The sequence below is a fragment of the Panulirus ornatus genome, chromosome 19, assembly GCF_036320965.1.
Source record: "Panulirus ornatus isolate Po-2019 chromosome 19, ASM3632096v1, whole genome shotgun sequence".
In the NCBI taxonomy this organism is placed as follows: Eukaryota; Metazoa; Arthropoda; class Malacostraca; order Decapoda; family Palinuridae; genus Panulirus; species Panulirus ornatus.
Window position 1 is genome coordinate 19,168,174 of NC_092242.1, and position 18,932 is coordinate 19,187,105.

The window sequence follows — 18,932 nt, forward strand, 5'->3', positions numbered from 1 at the left end:
AATGGCACGTTCATCCGGCTCAGATGGTCGAGAGAAGAGAGCACCCCAGAAGGGATTGAGGCGTTCCGGCCCAACCGAAGTTGGCGGTACCTCCCAATCGCCTTTGAGTAGTTGTCCAGCAGCCAAAGACCTATTCTCACGATAGAGTCTCTGCACTTTGCGGTATTGCTCTCTTCTAAGCCGGTTTCCACGCAAAGGAGCCTCCTCCGCGCGGCGTACGCGGCCAGAGTTCGCCGACTGCCTTGAACCACCTCCACCACGATTCGGGCGGTCTTCGGGCGAGTTACAGGAGCTTAGCATTTGTGATGCGTGCTCTGCAACTGCCCTGGTTGCGGCGAGGCTGTCACCCCGACGCAAATGGTCAAGGGCTCCATTTAGGACGTCCTCGCCCCACGATGGACTTGTGGGGACGAGTAGTAATGCGTCGAAATAAGCGACAGTCTCCACCACAAAAGAAGCAATTGATTGGGATTGGGGGACCCGCGGAATGGCTGGGACAGATAAAACCGTGGGAGTAGTCTCACCACTGGGTTCCGCACTCGCGTACATCCCTGTACGTGGTGCTTCCCCCGGGGCGCCACTCCGCGTGTTGCTTCTTGATGTGGCTGGGACACGCCTCTCAATCGGCGCACCATCCAACACCTCGCTCTCACCAGTTTCCTGGAGGAGGTTTAAGTTCAAGGTCAGTTCCTGAACCCGGGTCTTATACGACGCTTTGCGTCGGAGACCTTTGATCGCTTCGACCGTCCTAGAAGGGACAATCTCCCGCAACCGCTGGTTCAAGCCCTGCCCGGCAACTAGTGAGGGACAAGCTGCCATCCCAGCCTCAGCCCTGGCGAGGAGCTCAATCTCCTCATCAGACCACCGAGCCTTGGACAGAACGTGCCTGGTAGCCAGCTCCTGGTGGAAGGAGCCAGCATGTGCCTGCCTTTCGTGGACCCTACGGCCCCGAAAGCTGGCGAAGGTCTTCCCACAATGTGGGCAAGAGGGTGAACGCTCGTCGGCCGTTCCCTCATGGCTGTTATTGGTACCCGACATACCAGCAGAGGCTGGTACGCTATTCCTAAGGAATGGGTTATGCGTGACGGGTACCACGAAGCGAAAACCCGTGACAAGGGTGGACGCTTCGGCTTTGGTCGCACAGTGCTGCCTCCCGAAGGAAGTAGAGGACTGCAGTCAGACGATGGACACTGCCGTTGTGCTTCAGTCCTGGGGATTTCCCTTTGGTAGTTGCCCTACTATCCCAGTAAACGTAGCTGGACAACTTCCGACTCTCAGCTGTTGGCTGGTATGTACTGGATAACCAACCAACGGAGCTAGGGCTTAAAGTGCGCAATCACTCGAGTTACTCGGCTTTAAGGCTTTATAAAACCTCTACAAATCTTCATTTTCGCCTCCACAAGATAATGATCAGACATCCCTTCAGTTGCACCTCTCAGCACATTAACATCCAAAAGTCTCTCTTTCGTGCGTCAATCAATTAACACGTAATCCAATAACGCTCTCTGGCCATCTCTCCTACTTACATACGTATACTTATGTATATCTCGCTTTTTAAACCAGGTATTCCCAATCACCAGTCCTTTTTCAGCCCATAAATCTACAAGCTCTTGACCAGTACCACTTATAACACTGAACACCCCATGTACACCATCTTTGCATTCAAATAACCCATCACTATAACCCGGTCTCGTGCATCAAAACTACTAACACACTCACTCAACTGCTCCCAAAACACTTGCCTCTCATGATCTTTCTTCTCATGCCAAGGTGCATATGCACCAATAATCACCCATCTCTCTCCATCTACTTTCAGTTTTACCTATATCAAGAGTTTACTTTTTTACACGCTATCACACACTCCCACCACTCCTGTTTCAGGAGCAGTGCTACTCCTTCCCTTGCTCTTGTCCTCTCACTAACCCCTGTATTACTCCCAAGACATTCCCAAACCACTCTTCCCCTTTACCCTTGAGCTTCGTTTCACTCAGAGCCAAAACATCCTGGTTCCTTTCCTCAAACATACTACCTATCTCTCCTTTTTTCTCATCTTGGTTACATCCACACACATTTAGACGCCCCAATCTGAGTCTTCGAGAAGGATGAGCACTCCCCGCGTGACTCCTTCTTCTGTTTCCCCGTTTAGAAAGTTAAGATACAAGGAGGAGAGGGTTTCTAGCCCCCTCTCCCGTCCCTTTTAGTCGCCTTCTACGACACGTGAGGAATGCGTGGGAAGTATTCTTTCTCCCCTGTCCCCAGGGATAGGGAATGGGAATGAATAAAGGCCGACAGTATGAATTATGTACATGCGTATATATGTATATGTCTGTGTGTATATATATGCATACGTTGAGATGTATAGGTATGTATATTTGCGTGTGTGAACGTGTATGTATATACATGTGTATGCGGGTGGGATGGGGCATTCTTTCGTCTGTTTCCGTGCGCTACCTCGCTAACGCGGGAGACAGCGACAAAGCAAAATAAATAAACAAATAAATATATATATATATATATATATATATATATATATATATATATATATATATATATATAGTTTATGATGATCACATTAGTCCATGATGATATTTGTGAAGGTGAAATCACTTTGAGACATAGAGTCAGATGGTTTAATTACCCAGTATTTGTTCAGACATGAGGCACAACATGTTTCGTGGAGATAATCAGAGAGCCATGTTGCACATATTGTCTTATGAAATATTGATAATAGGATGCAAAGGAATACAAAGGAATTCAAACTGCAACAAACTATTTGATCCCTTCCACGCTGTTTTGGATTATCAAAGAGACATGAGCATCATAGATCACTATGGTAAGATTAGAAATACATACATATCAAAGACAAAAAAGAGAACACTACAAACTTTTTATGTCGCTTAGGATGGGCAAAATAATATCAGTCTTTGAGTAGAAGCGAAATATTTATCATTCTTATTCTTAAACGTGTCCATGGTTTTATTAGCAACCAACGTAATTCATAAATAATGTCATATGTTATCCGTTCTGTTGATGAAAAGCATTTTACCTTATGCAAGGTAGAAACGTTTGCCTACGAGTTTGTAGCCATAATGAGTTAAATTAGACAAATCTATCCCATGTAATTCGTTATATCGAGATTATGGAACCTTTTTGAAATTGAACTGTCTATATCAGATCAACCCTTCACCCTCTCTTTATAAAACTGAACATATTCAAGTTGCTTATTTGGCTCTAATGGCATTTGTTCATCAGTCCGGGAATCATCTTGGCAATCAGATTCCCTAGTTAACAACACATCAAGAAACGCCACTTTGGCTTCTTCCTCCCGTTCAGTCATGAAGTTGATGATGGGGTTAATGTTATCTAATTCATTGAAGGAAACATCACAGTCTTGGGAAGATGGCCACAAGAACCACACATCAATAAGGTATCTAAGACACGATATTGGATGATTACTGATTAAAGTTAGAATCTCGGTCTGAAAGTATAACATGAATAAGTTACTGAGGAAAGGAGTATGAGGATTTGTCATGGCAAGACCAAATTTCTGTCTATGTAAATCACCTTTTTTCGTCTTGGAAAAGATTTTTGAAAACACAAAGCTTTATTAAGACCATGAAAGTTTTTATGGGCAGCGATAAGTTAAGACTGAGATCAGGTAATCTATTCCTTAGATATGTGATAGCATCTTCACTGAGGACGTTAGTGAAGAGAAAATTCACATAGAAATAATGAGTTCTGTTCAGACAAATTTATGTTCCTAACCGTGTTTACAGAATCTAATCTATGTAAGACAAGCGATGGAAAGATTTTTCACTGAACATGGCTAAGGTTTTTTGCCAACCATTTGGCTAATTTATAACTAGAATATTTAACAGAAGAAATAATTGGTCTGAATTGTGAATTTTAGGGAGACCAAGCACATAAGAAGAAGGGATTTAAACTTAGAAGAAGGGATTCAAACTTACATATCAAATGTAAGAATATTCGGGGGCCTATCCTTAGCCTGCAAGACAGTCAGTGGTAACAGAATGATTGGTAGTCTATCAGCCTAGTTGGGTCATTAATGTTTTAATTAAGGGTTTCACTTAAACTATGGCTTAAGGTACCCCATGGTGTTCATGATCATCGTTAACTATTAAGTTTTTCTCCTCTTTCTTCTCTTTATTCATCTTACGTTCAGCACTACACCAAGGAACCTCATAATTAAGATTCAAAGATATATTCACGTTTAATTTCACTTACTTGACCTACTATAACTTACTTAGGTTTACTTAAACGTATTTCTATTTAATTGGACTTACCGGAGCAAGTGATTCCATCGCCGTTAAATCCATCCGGACAACTGCAAGTAAAGCTGCCAACATTGTTGGTACATATGGCGTTGGTGTCACAGGGAGACGAAACTGCTGAACATTCGTCAACATCTGATAACAGGAGGAAATTCAAGACATTATAACTGTGTAGGGATAAGTCTTATATTTCGTTTGTTCTGTTACATACATAAGGAAAGCATGATAGAAATGAAAAGATAAATATATATATATATATATATATATATATATATATATATATATATATATATATATATATATATATATATATATATATATATATATATATATATATATATATATATATATCCCTAGGGATAGGGGAGATAGAATTCTTCCCACGCATTCCCCGCGTGTCGTAAAAGGCGACTAAAGGGGACGGGAGCTGTGGGCTAGAAACCCTCACCTCCTTGTGTTTTAACTTCCTAAAAGGGGAAACAGAAGAAGGAGTCACGCGGAGAGTGCTCATCTTCCTCGCAGGCTCAGATTGGAGTGTTTAATATGTGTGTGGATATAACCAAGATGAGAAAAAGGGAGAGATAGGTGATATGTTTGCGGAAAGGAACCTGGATGTTTTGGCTCTAAGTGAAACAAAGCTCAAGGGTAATGGAGAAGAGTGGTTTGGGAATGTTTTGGGAGTAAAGTCAGTGTTTGGTGAGAGGATAAGATTAAGGGAAGGAATAGCACTACTCCTGAAACAGGAGTTGTGGGAGTATGTGATAGAGTGTAAGAAAGTAAACGCTAGATTGATATGGGTAAAACTGAAAGTGGATGGAGAGAGATGGGTGATTATGGGGCCTCTGAATTTGAATGCAAAGGTGAGTAATGTGGCAGTTGAGGGAATAATTGGTGTACATGAGATGTTCAGTGTCGTAAATGAAAATGGTGAAGAGCTTGTAGATCTGTGTACTGAAAAAGGACCTGGTTTAAAAAGAGACATACATAAGTATACGTATGTAAGTAGGAGAGATGGCCAGAGAGCGTTATTGGATTACGTGTTAATTGATAGGCGCGTGGAAGAGTGACATGTGGATGTTGATATGCTGAGAGGTGTAACTGGAGGGATGTCTGATCATTATCTTGCGGAAGTCAAGGTGAATATATGTAGAGCTTTCAGAAAACAAGAGAGACTGTTGGGGTGAAGAGAGTGGTGAGAGTAATTGAGCTTGGGAAAGAGACCTGTGTGAGGAAGTACCAGGAGAGACTGAGTGCAGAATGGAAAAAGGTGAGTGCACAGGGCGGAAGGGGACTGGGGGAGGAAGGGGATGTATTTAGGGAAGCAATGATGGCTTGCGCGAAAGATGCTTGTGGCATGAGGAGCGTGGAAGGTGGGCAGATTAGAAAGGATAGTGAGTGGTGGGATGAAGATGTAGGATTATTAGTGAAAGAGAAGAGAAAGGCATTTGGACGATTTTTGCAGGAAATACTTAAAATGAGTGGGAGATGTGTAAAAGAAAGAGGCAGCAGGTCATGAGAAAGTTGCAAGAGGTGAAAAAGAGGGCAAGTGAGAGTTTGGGTCAGAGAGAGTATCATTAAATTTCAGGCAGAATTCAAAGACGTTTTGGAAGGAGGTAAATATAGTGCATAAGACAAGAGAATAAATGGGAACACCAGTGAAGTGGGCTAATGGGGAGGTAATAACAAGTAGTGATGATGTGAGAATATGGAGTGAGTATTTTGAAGGTTTGTTCACTGTATTAGATGAGTGACGGCCACTAACGACAGGGCCGCTAAGAACGAGCGCACCTGGAAACAGGCGGGCGAGTCTCAAGCCCCGCCGGCGGGGCCGGTAACCGACTCTTGAACGAGTGACATTGTCTCGTCGCCGAGGCTGATGTTACCTATGTTCTTCTTTTCGCAGATATTGGGTGTTTCGGTCGAGGTGGTGTGCGAAGTGAGGGGGGGGGGGGGGTCAGGGAGAATAATTTGGTAAACAGAGAAGAGATAGTGGAAGCTCTGCGGAAGATGAAAGCCGGCAAGGCGCCGGGTTTGGATGTTATTGCAGTGGAATCTATTAAAAAAGTAGGGGTGACTGTGTTGTGGACTGGTTGGTGATGATATTCATTGTATGTATGGCTCATGGTAAAGTGCCTGAGGATTGGCGGAATACATGCATAGTGCCATTGTACAAAGGCAAAGGGGTCAAAGGTGAGTGTTCAAATTACGGAGATATAATTTTGCTCAGTATTCCTGGGAAATTATATGGGAGGGTATCGATTGAGGGGGTGAAGTCATGTACAGAGCATCAGATTGGGGAAGCGCAGTCAGGTTTCATAAGTGGTAGAGGATGTGTGGATCAGGTGTTTCCTTTGAAGAATGTATGTAAGAAATACTTAGAAAAACAAATGGATTTGTATGTAGCATTTATGGATCTGGAGAAGGTATGTTATAGAGTTGATATGGATGCTCTGTGGAAGGTGTCAAGAGTATATGGTGTGGGAGGCAAGTTGCTGAAAGCAGTGAAAAGTTTTTATCAAGGATGTAAGGGATTTGTACGAGTAGGAAGAGAGGAAAGTGATTGGCTCTCAGTAAATGTTGGTTTGCGGCACGGGTGCGTGATGTCTCCATTGTTGTTTAATTGTTTATGGATTTGGTTGTTAGGGAGGTGAATGCAAGAGTTTTAGAGAAGGGGCAAGTATGCTGTCTCTTGTGAATGAGAGAGATTAGGATGTGAATCAGTTGTTCTTCGCTAATGATGCAGCGCTGGTAGCTGATTTGGGTGAGAAACTGCAGATGCTGGTGGCTGAATTTGGTAAAGTGTGTGAAAGAAGAAAGCTGAATGCAAAGGTGAATAAGATCAAGGATATTAGGTACAGTAGGGTTGAGAGACATGTCAATTGGGAGGTAAGTCTGAATGGAGAAAAACTGGAGGAAGTAAAGTGTTTTAGATATCTAGGAGTGGATTTGGCAGCGAATGGAATCATGGAAGCGGAAGTGAATCATGGGGTCGGGGAGGGGGCAAAAGTTCTGGGAGCGTTGAAAAATGTGTGGAAGGGGAGAACATTATCTTGGAAAGCAAAAAATTGGTATGTTTGAAGGAATAGTGGTTCGAGCAATGTTATACGGTTTCGAGGCGTGGGCTATAGATAGAGTTGTGCGTAGAAGGGTGGATGTGCTGGAAATGAGATGTTTGAGGACAATATGTGGTGTAAGGTGGTTTGTTCGAGTAAGTAATGAAAGGGTAAGAGAGATGTGTGGTAATAAAAATAGTGTGGTTGACATAGCAGAAGAAGGTGTTTTGAAATGGTTTGGTCACATGAAGAGAATGAGTGAGGAAATATTGACAAAGAGGATATATGTGTCAGAGGTGGAGGGAACGAGAAGTGGGAGACCAAATTGAAAGTGGGAAGATGGAGTGAAAAAGATTTTGAGTGATAGGGGCCTGAACATGCAGGAGTGTGAAAGGCGTGCAAGAACGGTGTGGCATACTGGGGTCGACGTGCTATCAATGGATTGAAAGAGGGCATGTGAAGCGTCTGGGGTAAACCATGGAAAGTTTTGTGGGGCCTGGATGTGGAAAGAGAGCTGTAGTTTCGGTGCATTATACATGACAGCTAGAGACTGAGTGTGAACGAATGTGGCCTTTGTTGTCTTTTCCTAACGCTACCTCGCGCACAAGCGGGGGGTGGGGGCTATCATTTCATGTGTTGTGGGGTGGCGACAGGAATGAATAAGGTCGGCAGTATGAATTATGTACCTGTGTATATATGCATATGTCTGAGTGTGTATATATATATATATATATATATATATATATATATATATATATATATATATATATATATGTATACGTTGAGATGTATAGGTATGTATATGTGCGTGTAAGTACGTGTTTGTATATACACGTGTATGCGGGTGGGTTGGGCCATTTTTCGTCTGTTACCTTGCGCTACCTCGCTAACGCAGGAGACAGCGACAAAGTATAATAAATGAATAATGTATATATGAATATATATATATATATATATATATATATATATATATATATATATATATATATATATATATATATATATATATATATATATATATCCCTATCCCTGGGGATAGGGGATATATATATATATATCCCCTATCCCTGGGGATAGGGGAGAAAGAATACTTCCCACGCATTCCTCACGTGTCGTAGAAGGCGACTAAAGGGGACGGGAGCGGGGGGCCAGAAACCCTACCCTCCTTGTATTTTCACTTTCTAAAAGGGGAAACAGAAGAAGGAGTCACGCGAGGAGTGCTCATCCTACTCGAAGGCTCAGATTGGGGTGTCTAAATGTGTGTGGATGTAACCAAGATGTGAAAAAAGGAGAGATAGGTAGTATGTTTGAGGAAAGGAACCCGGATGTTCTGGCTCTGAGTGAAACGAAGCTCAAGGGTAAAGGGGAAGAGTGGTTTGGGAATGTCTTGGGAGTAAAGTCAGGGGTTAGTGAGAGGACAACAGCAAGGGAAGGAGTAGCACTACTCCTGAATCAGGAGTTGTGGGAGTATGTGATAGAGTGTAAGAAAGTAAATTCTAGATTGATATGGGTAAAACTGAAAGTTGATGGAGAGAGATGGGTGATTATTGGTGCATATGCACCTGGGCATGAGAAGAAAGATCATGAGAGGCATGTGATTTGGTAGCAGCTGAATGAGTGTGTTAGTGGTTTTGATGTACAAGACCGGGTTATAGTGATAGGCGATTTGAATGCAAAGGTGAGTAATGTGGCAGTTGAGGGAATAATTAGTATACATGGAGTGTTCAGTGTTGTAAATGGAAATGGTGAAGAGCTTGTAGATTTATGTGCTGAAAAAGGACTGGTGATTGGGAATACCTGGTTTAAAAAGCGAGATATACATAAGTATACGTATGTAAGTAGGAGAGATGGCCAGAGAGCGTTATTGGATTACGTGCTAATTGATTGACGCACGAAAGAGAGACTTTTGGATGTTAATGTGCTGAGAGGTGCAACTGGAGGGATGTCTGATCATTATCTTGTGGAGGCTAAGGTGAAGATTTGTGGGGGGTTTCAGAAAAGAAGAGAGAATGTTGGAGTGAAGAGAGTGGTGAGAGTAAGTGAGCTTGGGAAGGAGACTTGTGTGAGGAAGTACCAGGAGAGACTGAGTACGGAGTGGAAAAAGGTAAGAACAAAGGAGGTAAGGGGAGTGGGGGAGGAATGGGATGTATTTAGGGAAGCAGTGATGGCTTGCGCAAAAGATGCTTATGGCATGAGAAGCGTGGGAGGTGGGTTGATTAGAAAAGGTAGTGAGTGGTGGGATGAAGAAGTAAGATTATTAGTAAAAGAGAAGAGAGAGGCATTTGGACGATTTTTGCATGGAAAAAATGCAAATGAGTGGGAGAGGTATAAAAGAAAGAGACAGGAGGTCAAGAGAATGGTGCAAGAGTTGAAAAAGAGGGCAAATGAGAGTTGGGGTGAGAGAGCATCATTAAATTTCAGGGAAAATAAAAAGATGTTTTGGAAGGAGGTAAATAAAGTGCGTAAGACAAGGCAACAAATGGGAACTTCAGTGAAGGCGGATAATGGGGACGTGATAACAAGTAGTGGTGATGTGAGAGGAGATGGAGTGAGTATTTTGAAGGTTTGTTGAATGTGTTTGATGATAGAGCGGCAGATATAGGGTGTTTTGGTCGAGGTAGTGTGCAAAGTAAGAGGGTTAGGGAAAATGATTTGGTAAATAGAGAAGAGGTAGTAAAAGCTTTACGGAAGATGAAAGCCGGCAAGGCAGCAGGTTTGGATGGTATTGCAGTGGAATTTATTAAAAAAGGGGGTGACTGTATTGTTGACTGGTTGGTAAGGTTGTTTAATGTATGTATGATTCATGGTGAGGTGCCTGAGGATTGGTGGAATGCTTGCATGTGCCATTGTACAAAGGCAAAGGGGATAAAAGTGAGTGCTCAAATTACAGAGGTATAAGTCTGTTGAGTGTTCCTGGTAAATTATATGGGAGGGTATTGATTGCGAGGGTGAAGGCATGTACAGAGCATCAGATTGGGGAAGAGCAGTGTGGTTTCAGAAGTGGTAGAGGATGTGTGGATCTGGTGTTTGCTTTGAAGAATGTATGTGAGAAATACTTAGAAAAACAAATGGATTTCTGTGTAGCATTTATGGATCTGGAGAAGGCATATGATAGAGTTGATAGAGATGCTCTGTGGAAGGTTTTAAGAATATATGATGTGGGAGGCAAGTTGTTAGAAGCAGTGAAAAGTTTTTATCGAGGATGTAAGGCATGTGTACGTGTAGGAAAAGAGGAAAGTGATTGGTTCTCAGTGAATGTAGGTTTGCGGCAGGGGTGTGTGATGTCTCCATAGTTGTTTAATTTGTTTATGGATGGGGTTGTTAGGGAGGTGAATGCAAGAGTTTTGGAAAGAGGGGCAAGTATGCAGTCTGTTGTGAATGAGAGAGCTTGGGAAGTGAGTCAGTTGTTGTTCGCTGATGATACAGCGCTGGTGGCTGATTCATGTAAGAAACTGCAGAAGCTGGTGACTGAGTTTCGTAAAGTGTGTGAAAGAAGAAAGTTAAGAGTAAATGTGAATAAGAGCAAGGTTATTAGGTACAGTAGGGTTGAGGGTCAAGTCAATTGGAAGGTAAGTTTGAATGTAGAAAAACTGGAGGAAGTAAAGTGTTTTAGATATCTGGGAGTGGATCTGGCAGTGGATGGGACCATGGAAGCGGAAGTGAATCATAGGGCTGGGGAGGGGGCGAAAGTCCTGGGAGCCTTGAAGAATTTTTGGAAGTCGATAACATTATCTCGGAAAGCAAAAATGGGTATGTTTGAAAGAATAGTGGTTCCAACAATGTTGTATGGTTGCGAGGCGTGGGCTATGGATAGGGTTGTGCGCAGGAGGGTGGATGTGCTGGAAATGAGATGTTTGAGGGCAATATGTGGTGTGAGGTGGTTTGATCGAGTAAGTAATGTAAGGGTAAGAGAGATGTGTGGAAATAAAAAGAGTGTGGTTGAGAGAGCAGAAGAGGGTGTTTTGAAGTGGTTTGGTCACATGGAGAGAATGAGTGAGGAAAGATTGACCAAGAGGATATATGTGTCAGAGGTGGAAGGAACGAGGAGAAGTGGGAGACCAAATTGGAGGTGGAAAGATGGAGTGAAAAAGATTTTGAGTGATCGGGGCCTGAACATGCAGGAGGGTGAAAGGCGTGCAAGGAATAGAGTGAATTGGAACGATGTGGTACACCGGGGTCCGACGTGCTATCAATGGATTGAACCAGGGCATGTGAAGCGTCTGGGGTAAACCATGGAAAGTTGTGTGGGGCCTGGATGTGGAAAGGGAACTGTGTTTTCGGTGCATTATTACATGACAGCTAGAGACTGAGTGTGAACGAATGAGGCCTTTGGTGTCTTTTCCTAGCGCTACCTCGCACACATGAGGGGGGAGGGGGTTGTTATTCCATGTGTGGCGAGGTGGCGATGGGAACAAATAAAGGCAGACAGTATGAATTATGTACATGTGTATATAGGTATATGTCTGTGTGTGTATATATATGTGTACATTGAGATGTATAGGTATGTATATTTGCGTGTGTGGACGTGTATGTATATACATGTGTATGTGGGCGGGTTGGGCCATTCTTTCGCCTGTTTCCTTGCGCTACCTCGCTAACGCGGGAGACAGCGACAAAGCAAAATAAAAAGTAAATAAATAAATAAGATATATATATATATATATATATATATATATATATATATATATATATATATATATATATATATATATATATATATATATATATATATATATATATATATATATATCCCTAGGGATAGGGAAGAAAGAATACTTCCCAGGCATTTTCCGCGTGTCGTAGAAGGCGACTGAAGGGGACGGGAGCGGGGGCCTAGAAGCCTTCCATCCTTGTATTTTAACTTTCTAAAATGGGAAACAGAAGGATTCACGGGGGGACTGCTCACCATCCTCGAAGGCTCAGATAGGAGTGTCTAATGAGTTTGGATGTAACCAAGATGAGAAAAAAGGAGAGATAGGTAGTATGTTGGAGGAAATGAACCTGGATGTTTTGGCTCTTAGTGAAACTAAGCTCAAGGGTAAAGGGAAAGAGTGGTTTGGGAATGTTTTGGGAGTAAAGTTAGGGGTTTGTGAGACGATAAGAGCAAAGGAAGGAGTAGCACTACTCCTGAAACAGGAGTTGTGGGAGTATGTGATAGAGTGTAAAACTGAAAGTGGATGGAGAGAGATGGGTGATTATTGGGACCTATGGATCTGAGCATGAGAAGAAAGATCATGAGAGGCAAGTGTTTTGGGACAAGCTGAGTGAGTGTGTCAGATGTTTTGATGCACGAGACCGAGTTATAGTGATGGGTGATTTGAATGCAAAGGTGAGTAATGTGGCAATTGAGCGAATAATTGGTGCACATGGGGTGTTCAGTGTTGCAAATGAAAATGGTGAAGAGCTTGTAGATTTGTGTGCTGAAAAAGGACTGGTGATTGGGAATGCCTGGTTTAAAAAGAGAGATATATATTCAATGTACGTATATAAGTTGGAGAGATGGCCAGAGAGCGTTATTGGATTACATGTTAATTGATGGGCGCGCGAAAGAGAGACATTTGGATGTTAAACTGCTGAGAGGTGCAACTGGAGGGATGTCTGATCATTAGCTTCTGAAGGCAAAGGTGAAGATTTTTAGATGTTTTCAGGAAAGAAGAGAGAATGTTGGGGTGAAGAGAGTGGTGAGACTAAGTGAGCTTCGGAAAGAGACTTGTGTGAGGAAGTACCACGAGAGACCATGGAAAGTTTTGTGAGGCCTGGATGTAGAAAGGGAGATGTAGTTTCGGTGCATTATACATGATAGTTACAGAATGAATGTGAACGAATGTGGCCTTTGTTGTCTTTTCCTAGTGCTACCTCTTGGGAAGATGGCCACAAGGAACACACATTATCAACGTATCTAAGACACGTTAATGGATGATTACTGATTGAATTTAGAATCTCAGTCTGAAAGTATAATATGAATAAGTTACTGAGGAAAGGACTATGGGGATTTGTCATGGCAAGACCAAATTTCTGTCAGTAGAAACTACCTTTATCGTCTTCGAAATCATTATTGGAAACACAAAACTTTATCAAGACATTGAAAATTTTTATGGGCAGCAATAAGTCAAGACTGAATTCGGGTAATTTCTTCCTTAGGCATGTGACAGTTTCTTCAGTGAAGAATTTGGTGAATATGGAATTCACATCAAAACTAATGATTTCATGTTTAGGCAAATTTATGTTCCTAGCCGTGTTTACAAAGTCTAATCTATGTATGACAAGCGATGGAAAGATTTTTCACTGAACATAACTAAGATTTTGCAAACCATCTGGATAATTTATAACAAGATGATTTAATAGAGGAAATAATTGGTTTGGCGGTATATCCATCTTTGTGAGTTTTGGGGAGACCATGCATATAAGGAAGAAGGGATTTAAAATTACATATCAAATTCAAAAATATTCTAGGGCCTATCCTTAGCCTACAAGATAGTCAGTGGTCACAGAATGCTTGGTGGTACAGTGGCAAAGGCCCCTATGGTGTTCTCGGTCATCGTTAACTATCATGTTTTTCTCTTCTTTCTTCTTTATATTCATCTTACGTTCAGCACTACACCATGGAACCTGATAATTAAGATTCAAAGATATCTTCACGTTTACTTTCACATACTTGACCTACAAAAACGTACTTGGGTTTACTTAAACGCATTTCAATTTAAGTGGACTTACCGGAGCAAGTGATTCCATCGCCGTTAAATCCATCCGGACAATTGCAAGTAAAGCTGCCAACATTGTTGGTACATATGGCGTTGGTGTCACAGGGAGACGAAACTGCTGAACATTCGTCAACGTCTGATAACAGGAGGAAATTCAAGACATTATAACTCTTTAGAGATAAGTCTTATATTTCGTCTGTTCTGTTACATACATAAGGAAGATATGTATATATATATATATATATATATATATATATATATATATATATATATATATATATATATATATATATATATATATATATATATATATATATATATATATATATATATATATATATATATATATATATATATATACAAAGGCAAAGGGGATAAGAGTGAGTGCTCAAATTACAGAGGTATAAGTTTGTTGAGTATTCCTGGTAAATTATATGGGAGGGTATTGATTGAGAGGGTGAAGGCATGTACAGAGCATCAGATTGGGGAAGAGCAGTGTGGTTTCAGAAGTGGTAGAGGATGTGTGGATCAGGTGTTTGCTTTGAAGAATGTATGTGAGAAATACTTAGAAAAGCAAATGGATTTGTATGTAGCATTTATGGATCTGGAGAAGGCATATGATAGAGTTGATAGAGATGCTCTGTGGAAGGTATTAAGAATATATGGTGTGGGAGGCAAGTTGTTAGAAGCAGTGAAAAGTTTTTATCGAGGATGTAAGGCATGTGTACGTGTAGGAAGAGAGGAAAGTGATTGGTTCTCAGTGAATGTAGGTTTGCGGCAGGGGTGTGTGATGTCTCCATGGTTGTTTAATTTGTTTATGGATGGGGTTGTTAGGGAGGTAAATGCAAGAGTTTTGGAAAGAGGGGCAAGTAGGAAGTCTGTTGGGGATGAGAGAGCTTGGGAAGTGAGTCAGTTGTTGTTCGCTGATGATACAGCGCTGGTGGCTGATTCATGTGAGAAACTGCAGAAGCTGGTGACTGAGTTTGGTAAAGTGTGTGGAAGAAGAAAGTTAAGAGTAAATGTGAATAAGAGCAAGGTTATTAGGTACAGTAGGGTTGAGGGTCAAGTCAATTGGGAGGTGAGTTTGAATGGAGAAAAACTGGAGGAAGTGAAGTGTTTTAGATATCTGGGAGTGGATCTGGCAGCGGATGGAACCATGGAAGCGGAAGTGGATCATAGGGTGGGGGAGGGGGCGAAAATCCTGGGGGCCTTGAAGAATGTGTGGAAGTCGAGAACATTATCTCGGAAAGCAAAAATGGGAATGTTTGAAGGAATAGTGGTTCCAACAATGTTGTATGGTTGCGAGGCGTGGGCTATGGATAGAGTTGTGCGCAGGAGGATGGATGTGCTGGAAATGAGATGTTTGAGGACAATGTGTGGTGTGAGGTGGTTTGATCGAGTGAGTAACGTAAGGGTAAGAGAGATGTGTGGAAATAAAAAGAGCGTGGTTGAGAGAGCAGAAGAGGGTGTTTTGAAGTGGTTTGGGCACATGGAGAGGATGAGTGAGGAAAGATTGACCAAGAGGATATATGTGTCGGAGGTGGAGGGAACAAGGAGAAGAGGGAGACCAAATTGGAGGTGGAAAGATGGAGTGAAAAAGATTTTGTGTGATCGGGGCCTGAACATGCAGGAGGGTGAAAGGAGGGCAAGGAATAGAGTGAATTGGAGCGATGTGGTATACCGGGGTTGACGTGCTGTCAGTGGATTGAATCAGGGCATGTGAGCGTCTGGGGTAAACCATGGAAAGCTGTGTAGGTACGTATATTTGCGTGTGTGGACGTATGTATATACATGTGTATGGGGGGGGGGGCCATTTCTTTCGTCTGTTTCCTTGCGCTACCTCGCAAACGCGGGAGATAGCGACAAAGTATAATAAAAAAAATAAAATATATATATATATATATATATATATATATATATATATATATATATATATATATATATATATATATATATATATATATATATCCCTGGGGATAGGGGAGAAAGAATACTTCCTACGCATTTCCCGCGTGTCGTAGAAGGCGACTGAAGGGGACGAGAGCGGGGGGCTAGAAGCCTTCCACCCTTGTATTTTAACTTTCTAAAAGGGGAAACAGAAGGAGTCACACGGGGACTACTCACCTTTCTCAAAGGCTCAGAATGGAGTGTCTAATGAGTTTGGCTGTAATCAAGATGAGAAAAAAGGAGAGATAGGTGGTATGTTTGAGGAAAGGAACCCGGATGTTTTGGCTCTTAGTAAGACCAAGCTTTAAGCGTAAAGGGGAAGAGTGGTTTTGGAATGTTTTGGGAGTAAATTCAGGGGTTGGTGAGAGGATAAGAGCAAAGGAAGGAGTAGCACTCTTCCTGAAACAGAAGTTGAGGGAGTATGTGATAGAGTGTAAAACTGGAAATGGATGGAGAGAGATGGGTGATTATTGAGGCCTATGGACCTGGGCATGAGAAGAAAGATCATGAGAGGCAAGAGTTTGGGGACCAGCTGTGTGAGTGTGTTAGCAGATTCGATGCACGAGACCGGGTTATCATGATGGGTGATTTGAATGCAAAGGTGAGTAATGCGGCAGTTGAGGGAATAATTGGTGCACATGGGGTGTTCAGTGTTGTAAATGGAAATGGTGAAGAGCTTGTAGATTTGTGTGCTGAAATAGGACTGGTGATTGGGAATACTTGGTTTAAAAAGAGAGATATACATAAGTATACGTATGTAAGTTGGAGAGATGGCCAGAGAGCGTTATTGGATTACGTGTTAATTGATAGGCGCGCGAAAGAGAGACATTTGGATGTTAATGTGCTTAGAGGTGCAACCGGAAGGATGTCTTATCATTATCTTCTGGAGGCAAAGGTGAAGATTTGTAGAGGTTTTCAGGAAAGAAGAGAGAATGTTGGGGTGAAGAGAGTGGTGAGACTAAGTGAGCTTAGGAAAGAGACTTGTGCGAGGAAGTACCACGAGAGACCATGGAAAGTTTTGTGGGACCTGGATGTAGAAAGGGAGCTGTGATTTCAGTGCATTATACATGACAGTTACAGAATGAGTGTGAATGAATGTGGCCTTTGTTGTCTTTTCCTAGTGCTACCTCTTGGGAAGATGGCCACAAGGAATACACATTATCAACGTATCTAAGACACGTTAATGGATGATTATTGATAAAAGTTAGAATTTCAGTCTGAAAGTATAGCTTGAATAAGGTACTGAGGAAAGGACTATGGGGATTTGTCATGGCAAGACCAAACTTCTGTCAATAGAAACTACCTTTATCGTCTTCGAAAACATTATTGGAAACACAAAGCTTTATCAAGGCATGAAAACTTTTATGGGCAGCGACAAGTCAAGACCGAATTTGGGTAATTTCTTCCTTAGGTATGTGATAATTTCTTCAGTGAAGACTTTAGTGAATATGGAATTCACATCAAAACAAATGATTTTATGTTTAGGCAAATTTATGTTCCTAGCCGTGTTTACAGAATCTAATCTATGTATGAGAAGCGATGGAAAGATTTTTCCTTGAACTTAACTAAGATTTTGCAAACCATTTGGATAATTTATAGCGAGAAGATTTGATAGAGGAAATAATTGGTCTAACGGTATATCCATCTTTGTGAACTTTAGGGAGACCATGCATATAAGGAAGAAGGGATTTAAACTTACATATTGAATTTAAAAATATTCGGGGGCCTAACCTTAGCCTACAAGACAGTCATTGGTCACAGAATGCTTGGTAGTCCATTGGCCTAGTTGGGTCATTAATGTTCTAATTAAGGGTTCACTTAAACCATGGCTTAAAGGCCCCTATGGTTTTCTTGGTCAGCGTTAACTATCAAGTTTTTCTCTTCTTTCTTCTGTATATTCATCTTACGTTCAGCACTACACCACAGAACCTGATCATTAAGATTCAAAGATATATTCACGTTTACTTTCACGTACTTGACCTACTATAACGTACTTAGGTTTACTTAAACGCATTTCTATTTAATTGGACTTACCGGAGCAAGTGATTCCATCGCTGATAAATCCATCCGGACAATTGCAAGTAAAGCTGCCAACATTGTTGGTACATATGGCGTTGGTGTCACAGGGAGACGAAACTGCTGAACATTCGTCAACATCTGATAACAGGAGGAAATTCAAGACATTATAACTGTGTAGGGATAAGTCTTATACTTCGTCTGTTCTGTTACATACTTAAGGAAGGTATATATATATATATATATATATATATATATATATATATATATATATATATATATATATATATATATATATATATATATATATATATATATATATATATATATATATATATGTATGTATTTTTTTTCTTTTCTTTCTTTTGCTTTGTCGCTGTCTCCCGCGTTTGACAGGTAGCGCAAGGAAACAGACGAAAGAAATGGCCCAACCCACCCCCATACACATGTATGTACATACGTCCACACACGCAAATATACATACCTACACAGCTTTCCATGGTTTACCCCAGACGCTTCACATGCCCTGATTCAATCCACTGACAGCACGTCAACCCCGGTATACCACATCGATCCAATTCACTCTATTCCTTGCCCTCCTTTCACCCTCCTGCATGTTCAGGCCCCGATCACACAAAATCTTTTTCACTCCATCTTTCCACCTCCAATTTGGTCTCCCACTTCTCCTCGTTCCCTCCACCTCCGACACATATATCCTCTTGGTCAATCTTTCCTCACTCATTCTCTCCATGTGCCCAAACCATTTCAAAACACCCTCTTCTGCTCTCTCAACCACGCTCTTTTTATTTCCACACATCTCTCTTACGCTTACGTTACTTACTCGATCAAACCACCTCACACCACACATTGTTCTCAAACATCTCATTTCCAGCACATCCATCCTCTTGCGCACAACTCTATCC

The 18,932-nt window shown here is 41.6% G+C and overlaps 1 protein-coding gene across 1 annotated transcript in view; it reads right to left on the minus strand.

Moving 5' to 3' along the window:
* The window catches only part of LOC139755270 (uncharacterized), an 84,742-nt gene that overhangs the window by 16,061 nt on the left and 49,749 nt on the right, over positions 1-18,932 (minus strand). The window contains exons 9-11 of the mRNA XM_071673389.1: positions 18,028-18,150; positions 14,060-14,182; positions 4,305-4,427 (exon numbers count right to left, since the gene is read on the minus strand). Coding sequence (XP_071529490.1) covers positions 4,305-4,427; positions 14,060-14,182; positions 18,028-18,150 — 369 coding nt within the window. The remainder of the gene's footprint in view (positions 1-4,304; positions 4,428-14,059; positions 14,183-18,027; positions 18,151-18,932) is intronic.